The sequence below is a fragment of the Mustela nivalis genome (assembly GCF_964662115.1).
Source record: "Mustela nivalis genome assembly, chromosome: 4".
Lineage (NCBI taxonomy): Eukaryota > Metazoa > Chordata > Mammalia > Carnivora > Mustelidae > Mustela > Mustela nivalis.
The window spans coordinates 89,045,010-89,067,327 of record NC_139023.1 but is presented as its reverse complement, the minus strand read 5'-3'; the positions used below and the strand labels follow the sequence as shown (position 1 = coordinate 89,067,327).

General features: G+C 37.8%; 1 protein-coding gene across 1 annotated transcript in view; it reads right to left on the bottom strand.

The window, feature by feature from the left end:
• The window catches only part of LOC309862916 (rho GTPase-activating protein 20-like), a 30,480-nt gene that overhangs the window by 2,987 nt on the left and 5,175 nt on the right, over nucleotides 1-22,318 (bottom strand). The window contains exons 3-12 of the mRNA XM_082727333.1: nucleotides 19,486-19,635; nucleotides 17,256-17,297; nucleotides 16,544-16,628; nucleotides 11,650-11,727; nucleotides 9,225-9,291; nucleotides 6,508-6,666; nucleotides 3,850-4,025; nucleotides 2,347-2,508; nucleotides 745-854; nucleotides 18-207 (exon numbers count right to left, since the gene is read on the bottom strand). Of these exons, the coding sequence (XP_082583459.1) occupies nucleotides 18-207; nucleotides 745-854; nucleotides 2,347-2,508; nucleotides 3,850-4,025; nucleotides 6,508-6,666; nucleotides 9,225-9,291; nucleotides 11,650-11,727; nucleotides 16,544-16,628; nucleotides 17,256-17,297; nucleotides 19,486-19,635 (1,219 nt within the window). The remainder of the gene's footprint in view (nucleotides 1-17; nucleotides 208-744; nucleotides 855-2,346; nucleotides 2,509-3,849; nucleotides 4,026-6,507; nucleotides 6,667-9,224; nucleotides 9,292-11,649; nucleotides 11,728-16,543; nucleotides 16,629-17,255; nucleotides 17,298-19,485; nucleotides 19,636-22,318) is intronic.

Sequence of the window (22,318 nt, the reverse complement as noted above, 5' to 3'; positions counted from 1 at the left end):
ATGAGAGCCCTCATTACCTTTTTCATGACATTTTCTTCCAATTCCAAGCTGCAGGAATTAGGTGGACAAAGGATGCTTGGAGCTATACACACTGATAAATTATAAGCCGTCATCTGATTGGATGAGGATTGTTGCTGAATGTTGTATAACACTCCAAAAAGGTATCGCAAAAGAACAACATTCGCTTTTGGCAGCTGGGCTAAAAGTCTAAGGTTAAAAAAAAAAAAAATGCACTTTTAAATAAGACAAGTCATTCTACTTAGGAGGTTGGAAATACATAAGACAGGGGACAGGATATATCTTTGTATATCTAGTACACAGTCTGCTGTAGCAGAGTTGCAGGCATGAGTATATACAAAAATATTTCACTGAATTCAGTTCCTAAACCAGATAAAAACTTCTCTGGTTAATTAAATGTTTGACAAACTTAAGGTCATAACCCTGTCAGTTGATGCTCTAGCATCTCACTTAGACCAATGGATTTCATCTACCAGTTTCATACATCCAGAAGGTATAAAATGGCCAAGGATTCCATATTAATAAAATCAGGAGAAGAACAATAATAGCCCTAAGGAATGCCTCTATTTTGAAGCTGGTCTCCATGGGTGTCAAGAATTGAAACTCTTTGGCATGGATCATTATTTTAGTGGACAAAGCTGTGAAATTTAAGCCAGTATTTTCCCAATAGTTTATTAGCTGTATTTTTGAGATGTGACCAGAGTAGAGTAACTGTTGTATCATTACCTCTGGGCTGCAGTTATTTTCTCCTCTTCATTCCCTTGATCAATAACACCAAGCCATTTGTCATAGAGATCAGATAAAAATATACTTCCTGGGATATTTCTAAGAAAATCCTTATGGAGATAAAATATATACATATATATATTATAGAAAATATAGATTGGTAATATTACAGAGAAAATATTTAGTTAAAAAGTTCAGTCGCCCCCTCACTTCCTTCACAGATACCCAAATGATGACCCACACAGAGCTTGGCTCTCACTCTCCATTGATTTGCACATGCAGAAGCAGGTGCTTGGATTTTTTCCAACTAAAACTTAGAAACATAAAAGCAGAGCTCAGGCTGTGGTGTAAATGAAGATAAAGATCCCTTCTATCATCTGGAGCTTGTGTGTGTGTTTTGCAAACTACCACAAACTCTGAGTCTGGCTATAGACAATCCTAAGTCCTATTAGTTTCTTGGACAGAAATACACATACTCATTTTGCTTGTTTTAGACACAGTACTAGCTCTTAATTCTAGCAAGAAAAGTTCTGAAACAGAACATAAATAGGTGTGCTCTTGCACACATATTAGGAAAGAACTAGGTCTTCTGACTTGAGGTGTATGTGCTCCTTGGAAGAAAGCTACTGTCATAATTGCTTCATTCTTCCTTTTCTTAACTGTTTAAAAGTCAAGATTCTATGGCAAACTCATGTGGTCCTGATGACATATTCATTTCTAGCTTGGGCCAATTCTCCAGTTAGTTTGACATGATATTATCAAGTCCAAGTTTTCAGAGTCTGATTCTCCATCAAGAACAGTTAACTTTCAGAAGAGAAAACTTTAGAAATGTGTAAGAACTATACCCACAAGTGGTGACCCTCTTCCTAGTCTGTGCTTATAACATGGAAATAGGAAAGAATCCACTAACTCTTGCTAGAAAATCAATTCCACGTGTGCACTCTGTAAGAGGGTAACACTCATCTTGCTATTCACATACTTAGTGCATCATCATTCTTGATGCCTATATGTATATTACTAGTGTATGTTATTATGACCCCAGTGTAATAGTGGTTAACTAAGTCATTTCTGGACTATTGCTATTTATCATATCTTCCAGCACTGATGGGGGATAAGGAAAGACCGAATGTGACTGAGATTCTAAGATTGTAGTATTACTACATTAACCTAGGTTTGTTCAGAGCTGTTAATATGTGCTAAGATGAATGAATTAAATTCTTTCTCTCTTCCATTTCTTTTGGAAACTTTGCCTTCATTAGGAAGGTGGTAAGGATGTTTGCTTTGATAAGCATTGTGTACATGTAAGTGCATATTTAGAAATTTGTTATCATTACTAGTAGTCATTTTAGTATTAGTATTTTGCATGGAGTCTTCAGGAGTGAAGGTAGGGAGGGCGGTATGTGGTGAAAACAGAAAGTATTTCTAACATATGGGGCTTTTAACTCCTAAAGTAGCTTCCTTAAATTTTGATTTTGTCAAGTGTTTTTCAGTTTGTTAGGTTCTTAATCTGTTATGCCCATTATTGTTCTTGGGCAGTCATGATGAAGGACACCAATCATAGTTTCAGTTACTTGTGTATGGAAATGCTAGAACTTTCCCTACCTTTAGGACGGATGCTACCACAAGAACTGATTCATCATCCAAGTTCACTTTGTCCCCAGAATTTAGTTTCTCCTTTAGGATTCTGCATGATTTCATATTGGCTGATTTTCTGAAGATGCCTTCAGTGAGTGGCCCTTGTTGATTGATAAAGCAAAGCATATCCTGTAGGAAGGAAAGAAAAGTGTATGACAATTCATATCCACAACCACAGAGCACAAGCTTGCCTCCTTTTTGAAGGAGCAAGAGATTGTGAAGGTACACTGTTTAAGAGCTGGAAGAACTAAAGTCAGTTTAGATTTTTTTTCAGTGTGTCTATATATTTTCTACCCAAAAATCAATTTTACAGTCATACACTGAAACATTTTAAACTTATTTTAATCAGATTTTCCTTTTCATTGAATTTACACTTTTAAATCAAACTTCTCTGCTTCAAGGCCTTTGTGGAACTACCATGTTTCCTTTTTACCATTCTTTTCTCATTATTCCCTTACATAGATGCTCTTTTCTAAATATGGAAATCTTTTGCCATACTCATTTCCCATTTGTTTATTTCTCTTTAAGTGACTGTGTATTTCATTCCTACTACTTCTATTTCTTTCCTTTTTGAAAAATCAGGCTCAAAAGCTCTCTTCTCCTTCTCTGATTATATTCCCTTCTCATGAGTCTTTCATTGTCTTTTGTTCTATCTTCATGTCCTCTCCCTGCAGTGCAGAAAGATAATAAGGACCGGAGTCAGGTAACCCAAGGGATCTGAAATCTGTTACTTATCTATTGTGTGACCTGGGGCACACATATACTGTACTGAGGCCTTTCTAATTCATTTGTGAAAAGCGGGGAATGATAATCCTCGCTACCCCCTAAATTTGCTGTGATGCAAGGACTGGGGTGATAGCTAAGCATGTAACTAACATGATAAATTTCTTCATTATCTAGCAGAACATTCCCTACATTGAGTACAGTGCTCGCAGGGATACTGGATACTCAATGAATGTCAACCCTGACAATTTAATACACCAATTTGAGATAACACGGGCCAAACTGTGTCTTTTGTTTGACATATTGTTAGGGTTAAATGGATTCATATTTGCCAGAGGAGGAGTCTTTATGCTTGTGTGAGGTGTTTGTAGTTGTTAGATTGAGTAGACTCAGCTGACGGAAACTTGAGAATAATGTGAGTTCAGGAAGGCAATGAAGGGGAGAGTGTGAAGATGATGTGGCCTCTCAGAGACTCATACATAGTGTCCATTTTGACTGATCTGAACAGGACTATGTGGGTCTTAGTGGAAACAAGAAACAAGTGGAATGGACAAGAATGTCTTTTCCTGTTGTATTTGCCTCATGACTCTGTATTACCTAAATCAGATTCTATTCTTTGAGATAACAGAGAACTTCTTAGCCAAAGCCAGGAGCTATCTAATGACCTCTCCATTTGGGGATAGATTTGGATGAGAACACTTGATCTCTCTGAGCTTCCCCTCCTCCAGAGGGCTGTAGAAGACCTACCAGAATTGGAGAGGGCAAGTTGTCATTATCACACACATCCGTGAGGGTAACTCCAAAGAGTTGTCCAGGCTTTGCAGAAGGTGGGGCTGTGCACTGGTTGTTGTGGCAAGTACTGGGGCGCCGCCAAAAGGCCCAGTTTCTGAAAGAATACCTTTTATCTTTCTTCTGGTCTGAGTCTAAGGAAGAAGTGAGATGATGATGATTATTATTATTAGTAGTAGTAGTTTAATTAGCTTAACCTTATTTTCACAATTGCCATTTTACAGCATGTTCATTGCAATGGCTAGAAGAGGGCAAACTGAGTCACTCATTGTGTAGAATTCTCCATTATCTGATAATGGCTGATAGAATCCTTATGGTGTTAGCGTGTTCTTCCCCAGATCCTGCAAAGTAATGGTTAAGCCTAGAGACTTGATCAGATTCAGGGTCAATACTTTCAGTGCCATCTACTGCCTATTGAGCTGTATCATGAGGCATTCAACTTGTAGTTGTTTGCTTCCTATTAGTAAGTATGGTCAGTGGATTCATCAGGTGTCAGATCTGATTTTAAAAGCTAAAAAACAGGGGCACCTGGGTGGCTCAGCAGCGAAAAGCTGAGTTCAAAGTTTCTATTGGTCAACTATGAATATTTTCCTTGTAAGATACCTTAACATTTGCTTACATAATCTGCTTAAGTCACTAAATTCTTTAAAGGTCCACAGAGGAGCCAAGCTGCAGAAGGATAAAACAAATGAGCAACATTTCACCAAAAAATCCTTAAACACCTGACTGCTAGGCTTTTCTAGGATGTAATGAGTGCATCATCGTGTCCACTTACATGGGTGGCAACACTCACGGTGCTTGACTGGAGAGACCAAGTCCCAAGACCAGAAGCATCCTGATTCTGCTACTTGGTTAGATTACTCAAAAATTTTTAAGCGTTGGTTTGTTCAACTTCAACGTAAATGCTGCTGCCTACAACTCATTGAATTAAATATAATGTACTACTCAGCACAAGACATGGTTCATGGCAGCCTTGATAAAAGTAATTTCCTTGCTCAGAGGGCCTCAGGCAGTCTAGAGTCCATCTCTTAATCGCTTCTCCCCCAAAGCAGACATCACTCCCATTTTCTATTTGATTTTGCAACCTCTAGAAGGTAGGCAATCATGAAAGACTGCCACCATTTTGCTTAACTAAGGCTCTTTCTTCCTGCCCTGGAATTGATACCCTTACCATTTCAAAAGGAGAGAAGAAAGAAAGCAAATACATTCTTAAATCCAGGAGGAAATTTCTGTACATCAAAATGTACATATTTCATGTCCTCTGCCCATGAAATATGGACATTTTGGGGAGGGTATGTGCTTTGGTGAGTGCTGTGAAGTGTGTAAACCTGGTGATTCACAGACCTGTACCCCTGGGGATAAAAATGTATGCTTATAAAAAATAAAAAAATTAAAAAAATGTACATATTTGCTTAAGATACAAGTTAATACATAAATTGAGTTGCTGTATGCAACCTGGGTTCCCTACTTTTACCCTAGTTTTATTATTTCTAAAACTACCCAAATACATTTTATTATCCAACTTTAATAAGAAGAATGCTCTTAAGAAGAATGTTGTATCCCTTGATACAAAGCTGTATAGCTAACTACTCTAGGAGTACATACAGAAAGCAGGCAGACATAGAGCCCTATACTTTCTCAAAGGTATATTTAGACTTAGCCAGATGTTTTGTAATGTATGCTATTTGCTGTCAGAGTTCATGTTGCCTCTGTGACTAATAAAAATATACACTATAGCCACGCAAATACAAGAATGATTAAATAATCATTCTAAGTTTCTAACTTTATAGAAACCTATCCTTTCTTAAACAGCATTGGCAAGATTTAGGTTAATGTTTCCTAATGCTCAAATTAGGGTATGAATATTAAAAAGTAAAATTGTTAAACTTTGTGCTTATAGAATAACAATCATAGCAATAAAATACTTTCTTTTTTGGCCCCATTTCTTCTTAGATTAACAACATATTTTCATTAGAGAAAGAACTATCAATGGGAATACTGGAATGGTAGGACAAAAGATAGCAAGAAGGATGATTAAAACACTCTGATCATAAACATTCAGTCTAGCTCCAGCCTTAACCTGGGTCTGAAGCAGACATGGAAAGTGGGGGGCAGAATTGAGTGTTGAATTCTAACTGGAACCCCAAGACCTCTTCACCCTAAGCTCAGAATAAAACAAATTCAGTTCCATAACTCTCTACTCCACTGGAGTTCTTCCATTCCAGGTGTGTCTAAGCCATGCAGTCATTTGATCCCACCCTGTGATTGCCTGAGATACTAGACAAAACCCTGGAATGGGGAACACCTGTTTCCAGGCCGCAAACAGCTTGTGCTCTATTAAGTCACACATAATTACATGTAGAAAGTGCTCTGGGGATGCACAGAAAGGAGTTACGGTCTACCTAGAAGAATTAAAACAACCTTCCTAGAAGAGAGTTGGGTCTTGATTTCAGACCTTTGGGTTTCTCTAAGCTTGATTCTGCATAGTTTGGAGTTTTTGCCTATACTGTTCCTCCCCAGTCCCCACAGAGAGAGTCAGCTCTGTGTCATGAATTTGTGGTCAAGAGTGGAGACACAAATCAAGAGAAGGCACTTGAAGAAAGGGAGGGGACTCACCTCTCTCTTGCTGGTTCTGGGTTGGGTGTCTGGGCTTCAGGATGAACTGGTCTTGCACCTTTGTGAATTTCTGCTCCAGGAGGGACTCCTGGAGGGTGGAAGAAGAGGTGGAGTCCTCGGGTGTTTGTGGCAGCAGTGTAGTAGATGGATGTTCATGTCCTAAGTGGAAAAAATATATATATAGATTCAGGTTGATGGTGATGGCTGTCATCAAACCCACCTTCACCATGAGTGTACGCATCACACTGGTATATGCTGTTATTCTTCTGGGGCTCTTGGATAAAAAAAAAGGCTGTGCCTCCTGAGTGAGCATCATATTTGCTCCTGTTGGGGACACGCTGCAAAAAGCAGGTGCCCAAGGGAAAGATTTTAAGAAGAGAAAAAAAAATTTAAGCATGTTACTTTGCTTGGAATACATAGATTGTTCAGGGCATTGCACAGTGCTGACTTTTGCTGTGTTTCCATCTGAGAATATTTAAGGCCTTCTCGTTTCTGCCTTGAAACTAATAAGATCTGTACATCTTAGGGAAATTACTTGACCCCTCTAATCCTTACATTCATCCTTTGAAATGCTTGCCCTCACACAAACTTACAAGGATCAGAGTAAATATATTAATAAGCATTGGTGGTTTAATATTTTTTTAAATAATTAGACCATTTATATTAAGAAGTGCTATTCTCTCTCACACAATGTCAGTTGAACTGATTTTTTTTTTTTTTCCATTTCCTTTTGTCAGTTCTAGAGCCAGAGCTATGCATGGGTGGTGGGATCGGTAGACTTTATGCTTTATGCTTCCCTCCCACCGGCTGCCCTTCCTCCAAAAGGAGTCCTGCCAGGCGATGATGAGAGGGAAGGCTGCACAGTATTGGGAACCCAGAAGCAAAGGGCAAAGCGATGTTTACAGAGTGGAAAACTGCACCCAACCACAGTCAGTGAGAATTGCCTGGCAAGTGATTTGTTTTGTTCTTGGATGCTTTACATTGTTTCCTCTCCATAGAATTATCAAAGGCCTTGTGCTATATGATATGGATTTCATTTTTTAAGAATAGAATGAAAGTTCTCTTTCTGTCATTTCTGTTTATTATTGAGTGTAACTTGGGGAGCTTTTGCTGTTTTTTTTTTTTTTTTCATCTGTCAGAGATGCAATGTCAGTGCTCTGTTCACAAGAATCACAGTGATTTCCCTTTTTTAAGGAAAAAGAAGTTTCTATGACAGCAACACAACCGAGTCACCAAGATAACCAGGAGATAATCTGCAACTGAGAATTGAGAGCATTTTTTAAAATGGAATGCATGTGGACTGCTGCTAATGGATCAGCATGAATGGCAGGCTCTCCAGATTCCTCAGAGATGCCTTTGTGTGTGAAACTGCTCAAAGTCTGAAAAGTTATCGTCTACATTGTTTTACCTAAATTAATGCAATTTATTAAAAGAAATGTATTTCAGTATTTTTTTCCTTTTGATTGTTGACCGACTTTTACAAAGATGTCAACATTAATACAGAACATGAAATGGGGGGTAGGCTTTGTCCTCAGCTATGCGCTTGGTGACTCTCTGTATTCTAAGTGTGGGAATATACATTCCATAGAAAGAAACTCGTTGTTTAGATTTCCAGATCATTGGAAAATATCCTTTAGATAACTTTAAAAAGAGTAATACCCTCAAAGGATTATTTTCTTTTTAAGACTCTATTTATTTGTCAAAGAGAGAGTACGCACAAGCAGAGGGAGTGGCAGGTAGAGGGGGAAGCCCGCTGAGCAGAGAGTCCTGACTCAGGACTCGATCCCAGGACTCTGGGATCATGGCATAAGCCGAAGGTAGACACTTAACTGACTGAACCACCCAGACATCCCACCTCACAGGATTATTAGAAAGATAAAAAAAAATTGCATATAAGAAGGAATGCTATAAGATTTCTAGCAAAAATCATTGTTGCCTTTACCATACGTTACTACTTCAAGGTCTGTTATATATCCTGTCCTCTTTCTCTTGTTTTTTATTCCTTTTATTTCTAGTAAGCACTGAACAATTTTGCTAATCCAAAGATCTATTTTTTTAAGAAAACTTGTGCTAATAACTATCTTAGGAGAGGTATAAATGGTTTATCAATAAACTTAAGACTGATGGAAAAAGCCTGAGAAACAGCAAAGTGCAGGTAGTTTAGTCAGTGAAGACTTGAGAAGTTTAAGCGTGATTATCTCATTTTCTTTATGATGCTGAGAAGACTTCTGGGCACATGGCAGGTGTTAAATAGATACCTATACCTAGATTCACAGCCATGACTGGATTTTAGAGGATTTTCACAAAATAGAGGCTATTTAGTAGTTAGGAACTGGAATTCAAGACTGGAATATGAAAAATGAATGTATGGGAAAAGAAATTCCAATCCCGTTTGTTTTCATACCTAAGTGGGTAAATAAGTAAGCAAATAATAAATAAAAAATTTTCAAGACAGCTCTGTTTGTTGGGTAAAAAGTAGTAGAAAAGAAAAATTTACTAGGCCTAACTAGGCCATAAGCTGCTGAATGAGGAGATGTCATCAGTGCCTGGGAAAAAGTAAGTACCTGGCAATTATTTAATAAATGTGTGAGTGAATATTGCATGTGATTTTTACTTTTAAGGGTATTTAAGCTTAAGACAGAACAAGCATTACTTTGAGATGTAGGGTTACAATTTTGAACCTAATCAATCCCATCTTAGGTTTTCCTGACACTTACCACTGAGTGGGTGTGGGGCCGCTTTCTTGCCAGAACTCACCCACAGCTGGTAGTCTTTCTCAGAGCCCTTGGAGACAAAAAGAACTATACATCATAACAAATCTTTAACAGTACTTGAAGAACACATTTCCTTAGCATTTCTGTGTTTTCAGAAAGAAAGAATTGGCACCAGTATAAATGCTGTTTGGTCCATGGAGGTAGCTATAGTACTTGTTCACTTGATTCCCTCACAGCCACCAGTAGACCATCCCACATTCTTGCCATTTTTTACAAAGGCCAGGAGACCACAGTACAATCAGCTCCTCACTGTATAGGTGGCCTATAGCATAAGAAATCACAGTTGTGCCCCCTCACTAAAGAGGAAAGGGCTTATCTCAGAGTGCTGCCTTCTGTTGTCTCTAGACTCCTTGGGTATGTTAGCTTTTGCCTTCATATTCATGCATATTGTCCAGAGAGACCTATACCCTGCTATGACTATTTCTGAGCAAAGTAACTTGAAAGGCATCAATAGGTCAGCAGCCCTGAGCAAAAGGAGATGAATGCCCAAGGGGCCTTCAGGAGATAGTGGACTCAAGTTAGCCACTGGTGGCGGTAAGCCCCACTTCAGGGAGAGAAAGGAAAAGGAGTCTACCTTAGACAACATGTCAGATGCAGAAAACAATTACCCCCCAGCAGAATTACTGCCTAGTAAACTGGAAATCCCACTTGAAACAAACAAGTCTAAATTATAAAGATTGCTGAACTATTTTAAAGAGCCATCCAAGAGACTAAAGCAAAAAATGTTTGAAATAGTTGTTGGTGATAGGTACTATGCTTGTCCTTGACTCCTGATTAAAAATCATGGCCTTGCCCTTATGAAGGAAGGTCATAGGCACGGACACAGATACAGAGCTAAATCTTCTCAAAATTGTATTGCAAATAAGAAATGAGAGCTAATAAGGTAGGTAGGGTTTGGAAATGTTATTCTGTAATCCTTTTAAATCAGGTATACCTAAAGCCAAACAACCCCAGTTCTTCATTAAAACAGCAATTCTTTGTCTAGTGAGATTGATCACTTTGTGCAAAGGAAAATCACAAACATGCCATAAAATGAGATATATCATTAATTGATCTCCCCAAATTTATCCCTAAAACCACTCACTCTCTTTCCAAGATTTAGTTCTTATTTAGAGTATATATATCATACAGGTTAGAAATCAATGTAGAGATGTGCTTTACCCATTTATTTTGGATGTATTATTAAATTTTGTTTGTTCAGAAATCATTGATTTCTTATGCCAAATTCTGGTTGCTCTGAGTTTTCAAGGGGCTTAATTACACCATTGGGTCAGATAGAATTTAAGTAGGAATCTTGTAATTATGTCATGTCATGATAGCAAAACATTTTCAAATTTATAGAGGATTTTTAAATTTTATTTTTCTAAAGGTTTTATTTATTTATTTGACAGAGAGAGAAAAAAAGAGAGACAGAGAGAGAGCACAAGCAGGAGGAGTAGCAGAGGGAGGGGGAGAAGCAGGCTGTCTACTGAGGAGGGAGCCCAATGAGGGGCTCAATTCCAGGATCCTGAGATTATGACCTGAGCCAAAGGCAGATACTTAATGACTAAGCCACCCAGGCACCCCTACAGAGGATTTTATATAAGAAGTTGTGCTTTACAAATGCTCCCTTCAGTTCTGTCCAACCATTATCACTCTCCCTCTCTTTTTCCTCAGAAAACCTCATCATCAAATATGTCCATATCTTTCATAAAAAAAAAAAAAAATCCAGCAACTCACACCAGTACCATCAAAACATAAAGGAAAAGGTAGTTAAAACCAAAACAAGATGAAAGCGATATGTTCTCATGGTCTTATTCAGAACTTGTCTTCTTCCTTACCAGTTCAAAATGGGCGTGACCCACCTCATCCCAAGGAACCGCATCAAGAGGAGGTAGCTTCTAGCCATGTGGTGTTTATGTCAAAATGTACAACCAAACATGTAATTCAGGGTTCATCAAACTGGGATTGACTCCTTGGGTGAGAACCAGGGTAAATAGGGATGGGAAGGAATCCAAAATGAAGACACAGAAAGAAGAGTCCAATAGAGGAGGAAATATTTAGAAACTTAGAAATATTTTATTGTCTATGTATAAAATAAATAAAATAAACAGCATGTTGTTATTAGTACTCTAAAATTATAGCCCAATTTTATTCTATGACTTTGAATTTGCAGAAAATTAAAAATGGCAATGCAAGAATAGCACCACGTATAGGTTAATAATGTAGCTTTGCTGCCTTCAATTTCTAAATTTGGAGGACGAAATAGGACTATGATATCTATAATAATCAGCTGTTTTATAATGGGAGGTACACAACACATGCACACGCATGAATCTCTAAAGTCAAAGTTGGTTTTTAAACTAAAAATAGTTTGCAGGCAACTTACAGTTATTCCTAGCATTCGCAGTGACATGTTGATAATGTCATTCACTGTGTCTGAATTTGTTGCTGTTACAGTTACAGACTGGAAAAAAGAAATAAGAAAGATTGCTATAAATTTTTAAAAATTTAAAGCAGGTGACCAAATTATTATTGCCAAATTATTATCCATACTCTAAAGGCAAAGCTTGTTCAGGTAATGACAAAGTAAAACATAAGTAGAGCACACACCCATAATTATATTTTTATTTCTTTATATAACATGAAACTAGTAGGAAACATTTCAGTAAAACATATATTTCCCTTCAAGGATTGGTGGCACACAAATATAGGAGCTTAAACAAGAAAGAGAAAAACTGAGAATTCCAAAAGGGGACATGGCCTGACCCTCGGCTCCTAAGGCTATTTCCAAAATGGAGGGGGAAGATAGTTTAAAAAGGAGGAGCTCTTCCTGAGTTATGTTTTTTTTTTTTTTGTATGGCTTTCTTTCTTTGTAATTATATAATCAGTATCAGCAAAATCAGAATAAGAACTGGCTATGAAAGACGTTTTTTTAAAAACTACTATTTAGTCACTACTTTCTCTGTATCAGGCATCATGGTTACTAAGCTTTCCATTGTTGAAATCTGTTGAGACAAAACCAACAAGTCTAGGAAATGAGACTGAAAATGTTAGAAGTTTATATTCTATTCGCAACTCTGACAGTTGAGTAGTTACTTATAATAGCTCTACCTTACACTGAGAAACTGCCTCATACAACTAGGAAAATAGTTTACAGAAAATTACCTGAAAGGGATTGATAGGAATCTGAGGTGATACCTGTAAAACTATCTGAATTCCAAAAGACATTTTAAAATTATACAATATGTAACCAACTATGCATACAGGTTTTATAACATTATTAGGCAAGGAGGCCTCTGTCCTTTGAGAAACAGTGCATAAAGAAGACAAACAGTACAAGTGGACACCCACAGGCCTTAAAAAATATTAAAAACAAAGTTAAAAGAAACTGTCCTTTTTTTTTTTTTAAGATTTTATTTATTTATTTGACAGAGAGACATCACAGGTAGGCAGAGAGGCAGGCAGAGAGAGAGAGAGGAGGAAGCCGACTCCCCGCCGAGCAGAGAGCCCGATGCGGGACTCGATCCCAGGACCCTGAGATCATGACCTGAGCCGAAGGCAGCGGCTTAACCCACTGAGCCACCCAGGCGCCCGAAACTTGTCCTTTCATTGTATTTTTCTTCTTTTGGATTGAATGCAATTGTTTGATATGACAGATGCCTCGAAAGCTGTTTGAAAATTGGACTTTTTAAAAAAATTTTTTATTTTTATAAACATATAATGTATTATTAGCCCCAGGGGTACAGGTCTGTGAATCGCCAAGTTTACACATTTCACAGCACTCACCATAGCACATACCCTCCTCAATGTCTATAACCCTGCCACCCTCTCCCTACCCCCCTTCTCCTGGCCACCCTCAGTTTGTTTTGTGAGATTAAGAGTCTCTTATGGTTTGTCTCCCTCCCGATCCCATCTTGTTTCATTTATTCTTTTCCTACTCCCCAAACACCCCACACTGCATCTCCACTTCCTCATATCAGGGAGATCATATGATAGTTCTCTTTTTCTGATTGATTTATTTCGCTAATACCCTCTAGTTGTCTGATTGATTTATTTCACATAATACCCTCTAGTTCTATCCATGTTGTCGCAAATGGCAAGATTTCATTTCTTTTGATGGCTGCATAGTATTCCATTGTATATATATACCACCTCTTCTTTATCCATTTATCTGTGGATGGACATCTAGGTTCTTTTCACAGTTTGGCTATTGTGGACATTGCTGCTGTAAACATTTGGGTGCATGTGCCCCTTCAGATCACTACGTTTGTATCTTTAGTGCAATTGCTGGGTCATAGGGTAGCTCTATTTTCAACTTTTTGAGGAACCTCCATGCTGTTTTCCAGAGAGGTTGCACAAGCTTGCATTCCCACCAATAGTGTAGGAGGGTTCCCCTTTCTCCACATCCTCACCAGTATCTGTCATTTCCTGACTTGTTAACTTTAGCCATTCTGACTGGTATGAGGTGGTATCTCATTGTGGTTTTGTGAAAATCGGACTTTTATAAACAAAATTGTTCATTAATTTCAAACTACTTGAGCTTCAGGGATTATTAAAAAAAAAAGTGTTCAGAACTCAGCATTAGGACTCAGAACACCCAAATTCAAGGATATCCTATGTTAAATTGTCTAGAGGATTCAAGACAGGGTCTTAGCTTGAAATTTAGTTAGAAGTAATGGCGCTGCTATTTTTCTTTTAATGGTGCCTGAAAGCCTTTCAATACAACTTAAAAACTCTCCCATGAAATATTCATTTATTTATCTATTTATCTATTTATTTATTATTTATCAGAGAGAGAGCGCGCACAAGCAAGGGTAGCGGTAGGCAGAGCAGGTAGAGGGAGAAGCAGGCTCGGTGGTGAACAGGGAACCTGATGTGGGACTCCATCCAGGACCTTGGGATCATGACTGAGCCAAATGCAGAAGCTTAACTTACTGAGCCACCCAGGCGTCCCTCCCATGAAATCTTTTTGAAGTAAAAATGGAAAAGAAGGTGTGCCTGAGTGGCTCATTGGTTTAAAGCCTCTGCCTTCAGGTCAGGTCATGATCTCAGGGTCCTGGGATTGAGCCACATATCAGGCTCCCTGCTCAGTGAAAAGCCTGCTTCTCCCTCTCTCTCTGCCTGCCTCTCTGCCTACTTGTGACCTCTGTCAAATAAATAAATAAAATCTTTAAAAAAAAAAAAAAGGAAAAGAAAAAAATCTCTTTTGAAATACTAATAATCACTCCTTAAATTTATCTGGTCTGCAAGATAATAGTTTTCATGGCATAAGGAACACACTGTGGTTAAAATAATAATTTCAAGGATTTTTTAGGTTCTCCAAAACAGATAAATTCCACTAGATAGAGCTCTTTCTAAACAAATAACTTCAGAAAAATAAACTGTTTTCTGAAATAATTTAAAAGAAATGTTACTTTCTTTTTTTCCTTTGAGTCAAAGTTTTACTTAATATATGAAGCAGGAAAATGTGATCAATTCTCAAGAGCTGAAACCAGCCCTGAGATGATCTAGATGTTCAGACTGTTATCCAAAAACAGCTATTATAATAATGCTTTATGATCCAAGTGAAAATATGCTCATAATAAACAAAATAGAGGCATCTTAGCATAGAAATTAAAAATCTTTAAAAATAGAATTTTTTTGAAAATATCTGAAAAATATCTTAAAGGATAAATTTACTGACTAGGCTACATTGCATAATGGAGATGACAAAATGAAGTCTTATCTAACAGGAAAAAAATGCCATTTAAAGATACCCAAAGTATCAAAGTATCTTGTAAATGTCTTACCTACTGCACTACAATTTCAGAAATCAAATTTCACACAAATAACTGGGGCAACTGGCTTGATTTTTTTCCCCTAAGAGCATAAAGAAATGAGATAGAAATAGGGTGTTCCCTTAAAAGTGTCATCCCTCTCAGCTCAATTCAACCCTGATTTTCCTTGGAACAAAAGATTGTTCAAAATTCCTCTGCATGGGGCTCTTGGGTGGCTCAGTCGTTAAGTATCTGCCTTCTGCTCAGGCCATGATCCCAGGGTCCTGGGATCAAGCCTCAGATTGGACTCCCTTCTCCATGGGATCCCTACTTCTCCCTCTCCCACTCCCCCTGCTTGTGTTCCCTCTCTTGCTGTGTCTCTCTGTCAAATAAATAAATCTTAAAACAAACAAACAAACAAACAAACAAAATACCTCCTCTGCAGCTGACCTAATAAGTGAAATACGTGATCCTTGAGTAGATCCCGTACTAGAAAGGAGGCATTATTGAGGTCTACTGACAACAGATGGCAGAGTCAAGTATTATACTGGTGTTAGATTTACTGAATGATAACTGTATATTGGTGATATAAGAGAAGATCTTTATTCTTAGGAAATACTTAGGTTTAAGGATAAAGGGCCACGGCATTTGTATGACCCTCAAAAATAAATATACACATACACTTACTAGAGACAGAGAAAGAAAACTAATGATAAAGTAAAATGGAGTAAAAATGTTACTAATTGGTGAATCTAGGTAATCTAGGTGAATCTATAGGTGAATCTAGGTAAAGGGTGCATGAGGCATAAATTTTTATATTTACAACTTTTCTGTGAGTTTACAGTTATACCAAAGAAAACATCATGAGGGAGGGGAGTGGGGAAGAACTGTGGTGTGGAAACAATCCAGACCATTCTGTTTTTAAGTAGTGACCACTGGGGAAAAGTTTTAATTCTAATAGGAAATACCTGCATGTGTAAATCACTTTATTACAAGCCAGTATAATTGCTATTAGAAGGATCCAGAGATATATTATGGACATTTAACATGCAATACTCCTTCCATGCTTAAGTACTGCAGCATGGGTTCCTCTCATGTCATATGACCTAGGATTCACTTTTTAAGTATACCTGTGGATGGGAAAAATGGTACTTTTCTAAATTCTCTCTTCTTATCTTTTGCTCTCTCTTTCTTACGTACCCATCTCCCCCTCCCCCCATCTATGTCCACCTCTATCTCCATCTCTTTCATTTTTTTTTTTTTAAAAGATCTTATTTATTTATTTGTCAGAGAGAGAGAGAGAGCGAGCACAGGCAGACAGAGTGGAAGGCAGAGTCAGAGGGAGAAGCAGGCTCCCTGCGGAGCAAGGAGCCTGATGTGGGACTCGATCCCAGGACGCTGGGATCATGACCTGAGCCGAAGGCAGCTGCTTAACCCACTGAGCCACCCAGGCGTCCCTCCATCTCTTTCATTTTATCTGAATCAGAAACATGGAATTTAATTTTTGGTCTTAAAAACACTTACAGAGGCACAGTTCTTGATGTTCTCAGTGAAGATTTTTAGAGGAATGCCTTCTGGTTCGTCCTTCTCTTTGGCTAGATTGATGTACCTAATCAAATTCAATGATAACCCAAAATAGAGGAGGATGAATTAGCTATTAGCTTACTTTCAAATTGATCTACGTGGCTAAAATTTTCAACATACTCTGTTATTTTTAAATTCATATAAATAAACTCAGCAAAATCAAATTATGGGTTGGAAGAAAGCATGCAATACTATTTCAGGAAAATAAGACTCAGAAAACAACAGGTTGCTCTTGTCCTGTGAGATCTGAGTAGCCCATCCAGTCCTCAGAGCTTTCCTGCCAAGACAGGAGGGCCAGCACCCTCAAGGGTAGGAATGAGGAGTTGCTTTGAGCATCACTCAGGAGAGTAAGCTGCACTTAACAAAATCTAATATATGTTTTGAGAATGATATTAGCTCCAATCACTGGGTCAGAGAGAAGGGCAAGATGAGAGTGATAACCAGAATTTCATAAAAAATAAGCAATATATGCATGTAAATAAGGGCGGATTATTTGCAGTAGCAGCCAGGGTGCATCTAAAGAAGAAATTATTTGAGGGTAGTCTAACAATTCCTACTCAGGAGAGGGAGCATAGTGTGGGGGCACTGCTTTGAAGAGATTTATTCTTTTGTCATGGGTTAAAGATTTATACTATGTATAGTGACAAAATACCTTTGAAGGAAAGAATGCCATTTTTCCTTTATTTCCGAAGAGCTGCAATTTAAAAAAAATGGGGAAAAAATTAAGATATATACAATATTTATACTAACAAAATAAGGTCACCTTTCCAGAAAAAATAATATATATATATATGTATATATTTTTATATCAGCAGGCTGTTGAGAAGGATGAGGATGCATGTGTTAAATTATCCTCTCCTCATGGTTGGGCTTTTGAGGGAATCCAGTCTTTTATGAGAGGTATTAAAGCCATTGGAAGTGGATCCTAAAGTGGAAGAAAATTTGGGTTCAAATATGAACACTTACTTGTGACTAGGTGATGCAAACTATGTGACCATGGGCAGGCACATTGCTTAACCGCTCTGATCTTCAGTTTCCAGAAGAGGAAAAGGGTTAATTATACCCCAGAGTATTCCTGCAGCTGCTAGTGTTATTCATGTTATTATTCAAATTAAATCATACATAAGAAATTTGGCATTTGGATGAAACTACCCTGGCCCAGAAACAAGAATATCTTTTAGGAACAAACACCTGTAATATTTTTATTTCTTTATACACATAACTGATTGTAATATGTTAAATTAGTTCCTAGAAAACATATGTGATCCTCTGAGCAAGAACAATGCAGCCAGGACTAAACTACTGCAGATTAGTATTTTCTCTGCTGAAGTTTTCACAGCATTTAATAGCCAAAATTGTGACTGTTTGAAGTCTCCTCCATACATGGCTTTATGACTTACTAGCATTTTGTATTGTGGTAAATTACACAAAATAAAATTGACCACTAATGCCCTTTAGTACATTCACAGTTTTGTTCAACCATTGTGACTGTGTCGTTCCATGTCTGAACATTTTTATCACCCAAAAGTGAACCCGTGTCCATGAAGCCATCACTCTCCCTTCCTTCCTGTTCCTAGCTCCTGTACAACTCATTTTGTGTGTTTGTTGAGAAACACTTGGGTTGTTTCCACCTTTTTTGGGGCGGGGTGGGTGGGTGGGTATTGTCAACAGTGCTGCTATAAACATCTGTGTTGTTTGGACGTATGTTTCTCTTGGGTATATATCTGGAGGTGGCGTTGCTGGATCATTTGGTAATTCAAACTTACTGAGGAACCACCAAACCGTCCACAGTGGCTGACACATTTCATACTTCTCCCAGTAGCACTGCTCCCCTCACCGCCCCCCCCCCCCCGCCATCACCATTTTAGGGTCCCAGCCTGCCTTTGTGTATGGACACAGCTTCTAGTTAGCCATACCCATCAGAACAGTAATAAACAAATAGCAAATCTAGGCGCCAGGTGTTGTTAGAAATGTTTTCTCTATGTTTACACAGCTTTTTAGCTTTATAACATATATAAACCTGGCTTCCACATTTTCCTCCTCATTAGGGAAAAGAAGTTTCTTGGAAACTCCCCTGTCAAAGGCTTTTTACATTTCCAATTGAAACCGTTTCTTTCCATTTGGATGTGGTTGTTTCAAACAGCAGATATAAGTGTTGCATGACCCCTGTAAACCCAGGAGTGTCTGCTCAGCATGTCCAGGGTAGAGCACCACATTCCCTGATCCTCATGTCTCTTCATGTCCATTTAAGAATGTGTCTAGCACAACTAACCTCTACTCAGTGGAATTATACTTTTGATTTAGATGGTCACCTCTCTAGAGACACCAGCTAAGATAACTGGTACAAAAAAAAAAAAAAAAAAAGATAATCGGTATACAGCAATTCAGGCCACCTCCTATTCATTGACATGATTAATTTATTTGCCTACTTATGTACTACTTTTAAAGGAATGAACTTGGGAGTATAAAAGCAATTTTTCAAATTTAATTGGACTCTTTAATAGTACTTGCTCAAGAAAAATATGCCAGTGATTTAGAAACACAGATACCTCCTGGGAATTAGGAGGCAGGATATTGGAGAGGGGATCTAGAACGTCGCTCTCTTGATTCTCCTTCCACATATCTGGAACACCCAACTCCTCAAGTGGCTCCTAGAGCCCATTTTGGAAACCACTGACCAAAACCAAAGGAAATTACTCCAATAGTTTCCACTCTATGTTATCTACTTGCTCACATTTGTACATACATTTTTGGGGAAAGTACAAGCAAACAAGTGTCATTACGGGAGGTCAAAAAGTGTGTCACTGGCTTTGATATACAATCAGATTAAAAGGTTTTTCTTTTTAACCCATGTAAATACAAGACAAAGTGGTAGGTCTTACCCAAAGGTGGCCACAAAGTTTTCTGTGGACCAACCCATGACAAAGGACCTTTCAGTGTGGACGTTGGCATGTCCCTCTTTGTCCATACAGTTGGCAGTCCACATGGTATTCAGTGGTATTTTATTTTCTATCTTGAAGTTTTTTTCGTACCTAGAAAGATACCCAAGCAAGACCTCTGTTAGTTTATTTCATAAATGTTATGGGAGCAGCTGTGCTCATAAGAGACCAGTTCTCACTGCTCCAGAGCAAAGCATGCCTCCCTCGTCGCTATCACCCTCTGTCCACAGCACAGCAAATGGTGACATGGGGTTTACAAAGTGCATGTTGAGCAAGGTCTGGCCTAGGAAGGTCCTGAAAATACTTCCTCGAATGGCAGCATGTAGACATTTTTCTGAATGTTGAGTGCTGAGTAAAGACTGTATCTTTTAGAGCTTTTTAAGAAAACCATTAATTCACTTATTACTGTAGGTTTGTTCCTTATTATATATATTTTTATGGTTATTATTATAGTGAATTATTCATTTATGATTTGCTTACTTCAAAAAGTATTTGAGGGGCTAACAAAGGTACCTGATACATGATTTCTAAAAAGACTAATACAATTTTTTTCTTAAGAGAGACAAACCAGGTGAGTGCCTGGGTGGCTCATTCGGTTAAGTGTCCAGCTCTTGGTTTCAGTTCACGTGGTGATCTCAGGGTCTTGAGACTGAGCTCCCCTGTAAGTCTCCCCTCTCAGTAGGGAGTCTGTTTCCTCTCTCCTTCTGCCCCTCCCCCTGCTAATGCTCACTCTCTCTAAATAAATAAATCTTTAAAGAGAGAGAGAGACAAACTGAAAACAAAAAATAAACTTGGATCAGAAGGATGTAAAAGTTACTTTCAACCTTAATTTAAAAAAAAATTTTTTTTTTCTAGCTTTTAAAGCATTATTTTCTAATTCCCTTTCTTAAAATTTTGTCCATATCATTTTCCTACAGATTTCGGCTAAAATCTGTTAGCTTAGATTGAGACCAATTTAAAAATCATCAGTCCATTAATCAGTCAATCCCAGATCAGTGGTCAGGAAGTCTTATATGTGAGTGATGGATACTTCCCATTTCTCTGAGGAGTCAGAAGGTAATCAACTTTGTCAGTGGTGAAATTGCTTTTTTATAATTTCTGCCTAATCTTCTTTGACCTCTAACATGAAAACCACCATATTGATTAAGCTGGTTAATTCCCAACTTTAACTCTCAGGTGGGCTTGAGAATTAAATAGTTATAAACCCTGTGAGGAATGCCTAGGGAACTTGGGACACACCACTCTGGAATTCCTTACTGTTCAGAAACACACATGGAAACACTAAACTAAAATGAGATCAAAGACACCTCATGTGCAAAAATCCCTATGACTTCACTGATTCATGGAACAATTAAAGCTAAAACTCTCCAATGGGATGTATGAAATAAAAATAATTTTACCAGAAGCCCACTTGAAGGATAATTTAGAGTCAAAGCTTATGACACAATAGATCTAAATTATCAGGTATCTGACTATCAGATAAAATCCTTATTCTAGATAATAACTCCAAAGGCACTGTCAAGCTAAAAATATATGGCCAATGGGAAAGATAGACATGTATCTGTTGGTTTTTACAGGGTTTTTTTTTTTTTTTTCTAATGTAGATATAGACACCTAAGGTACTATGTGGAAACTTCCAAATACATTCACCTGGAAAAAGCCATTTTAGTAATTCTGTCCTGAGTTCAAGAAAGCCTTAAGATTATCTACTCCAAACCAAGGAGTTATCCCAAAGCCCAGAACATGGGTTTCTACTTTCCTATAACATTTGGACCACTTACCATATACCAAGCTCTGTTCAAGTATTTTATAAATACGAATATTAAAAATTTAATCCCCAAGCAACAACACTAGGTGGACTCTATTAGCTCCATTTTACAAATAAGGAAACTTACAGAAAGGTTAAATAGATTGCCAAAAGCAAGATACAGGGTTTGAACCCTGCCAGCCTAACTCATTAGCCCATGTTTGTAACCACTTGGCCTCTGTGGTGCTGGCCTATATGGTTCCACGAAGTACCCTTCTCATCTTTCCTACCCTCAGCCTCACTTCAGTCCCCAGAGCCATCAAGCTTGCTCCTGGGATTTATCTGGGGAATAAGAGGATAAATCTCAAGACATTGTATTAACAAAGCTAGTCGCTTTCTTGGAAATATTTAAAATGTATTACAACAATTGAATTGCTTTATACAATTGAAGTTTTACACTTCAATGGATTCTTCTAGGGTCTTACTGTGTTTCTTCACTCTCAATCACTGACCCAACTAGATTAACTCAGTAAAAATTAGAAAGTACAAATCTAGTGTAAACTGACTCAAGCAGAAGGAAGAGGAGGAGAACTGCAGTTTTTACTTTTAAAAATAGTCCTTTATTATATTTTTATTTACATGATGGATATCACTCTTGCTTTCTGCTACCTCAACCTTTATGCTGGAAGGGAAGCCCCAGCATGCTATGGAAATTTACAGGAGTCCAAGGAGATTCTTTCTGTTCTAAGATAGGAGTGTTGTCTTACAGATGTTGGGAGTAGAGAGCACGGTATATTCTGTAAGTAACTCTTTGTAATTTCATTGATATTGAGTTAATAGTCATTTTCAACTTTTGACCTAAAAAATTTCATTTTTTGTTTCATTTTACATTCTTCAATAACTAAATATGAGGAATGTGATGTCTAAAGAACTAAGTTCAGTCCCTTCCTTTATGTAAATTCTTCATGGGCCTCTACTGGTAATAATATTTTAATATTTATCAAGCAATGCTATTCTTTAAAAAAGTAA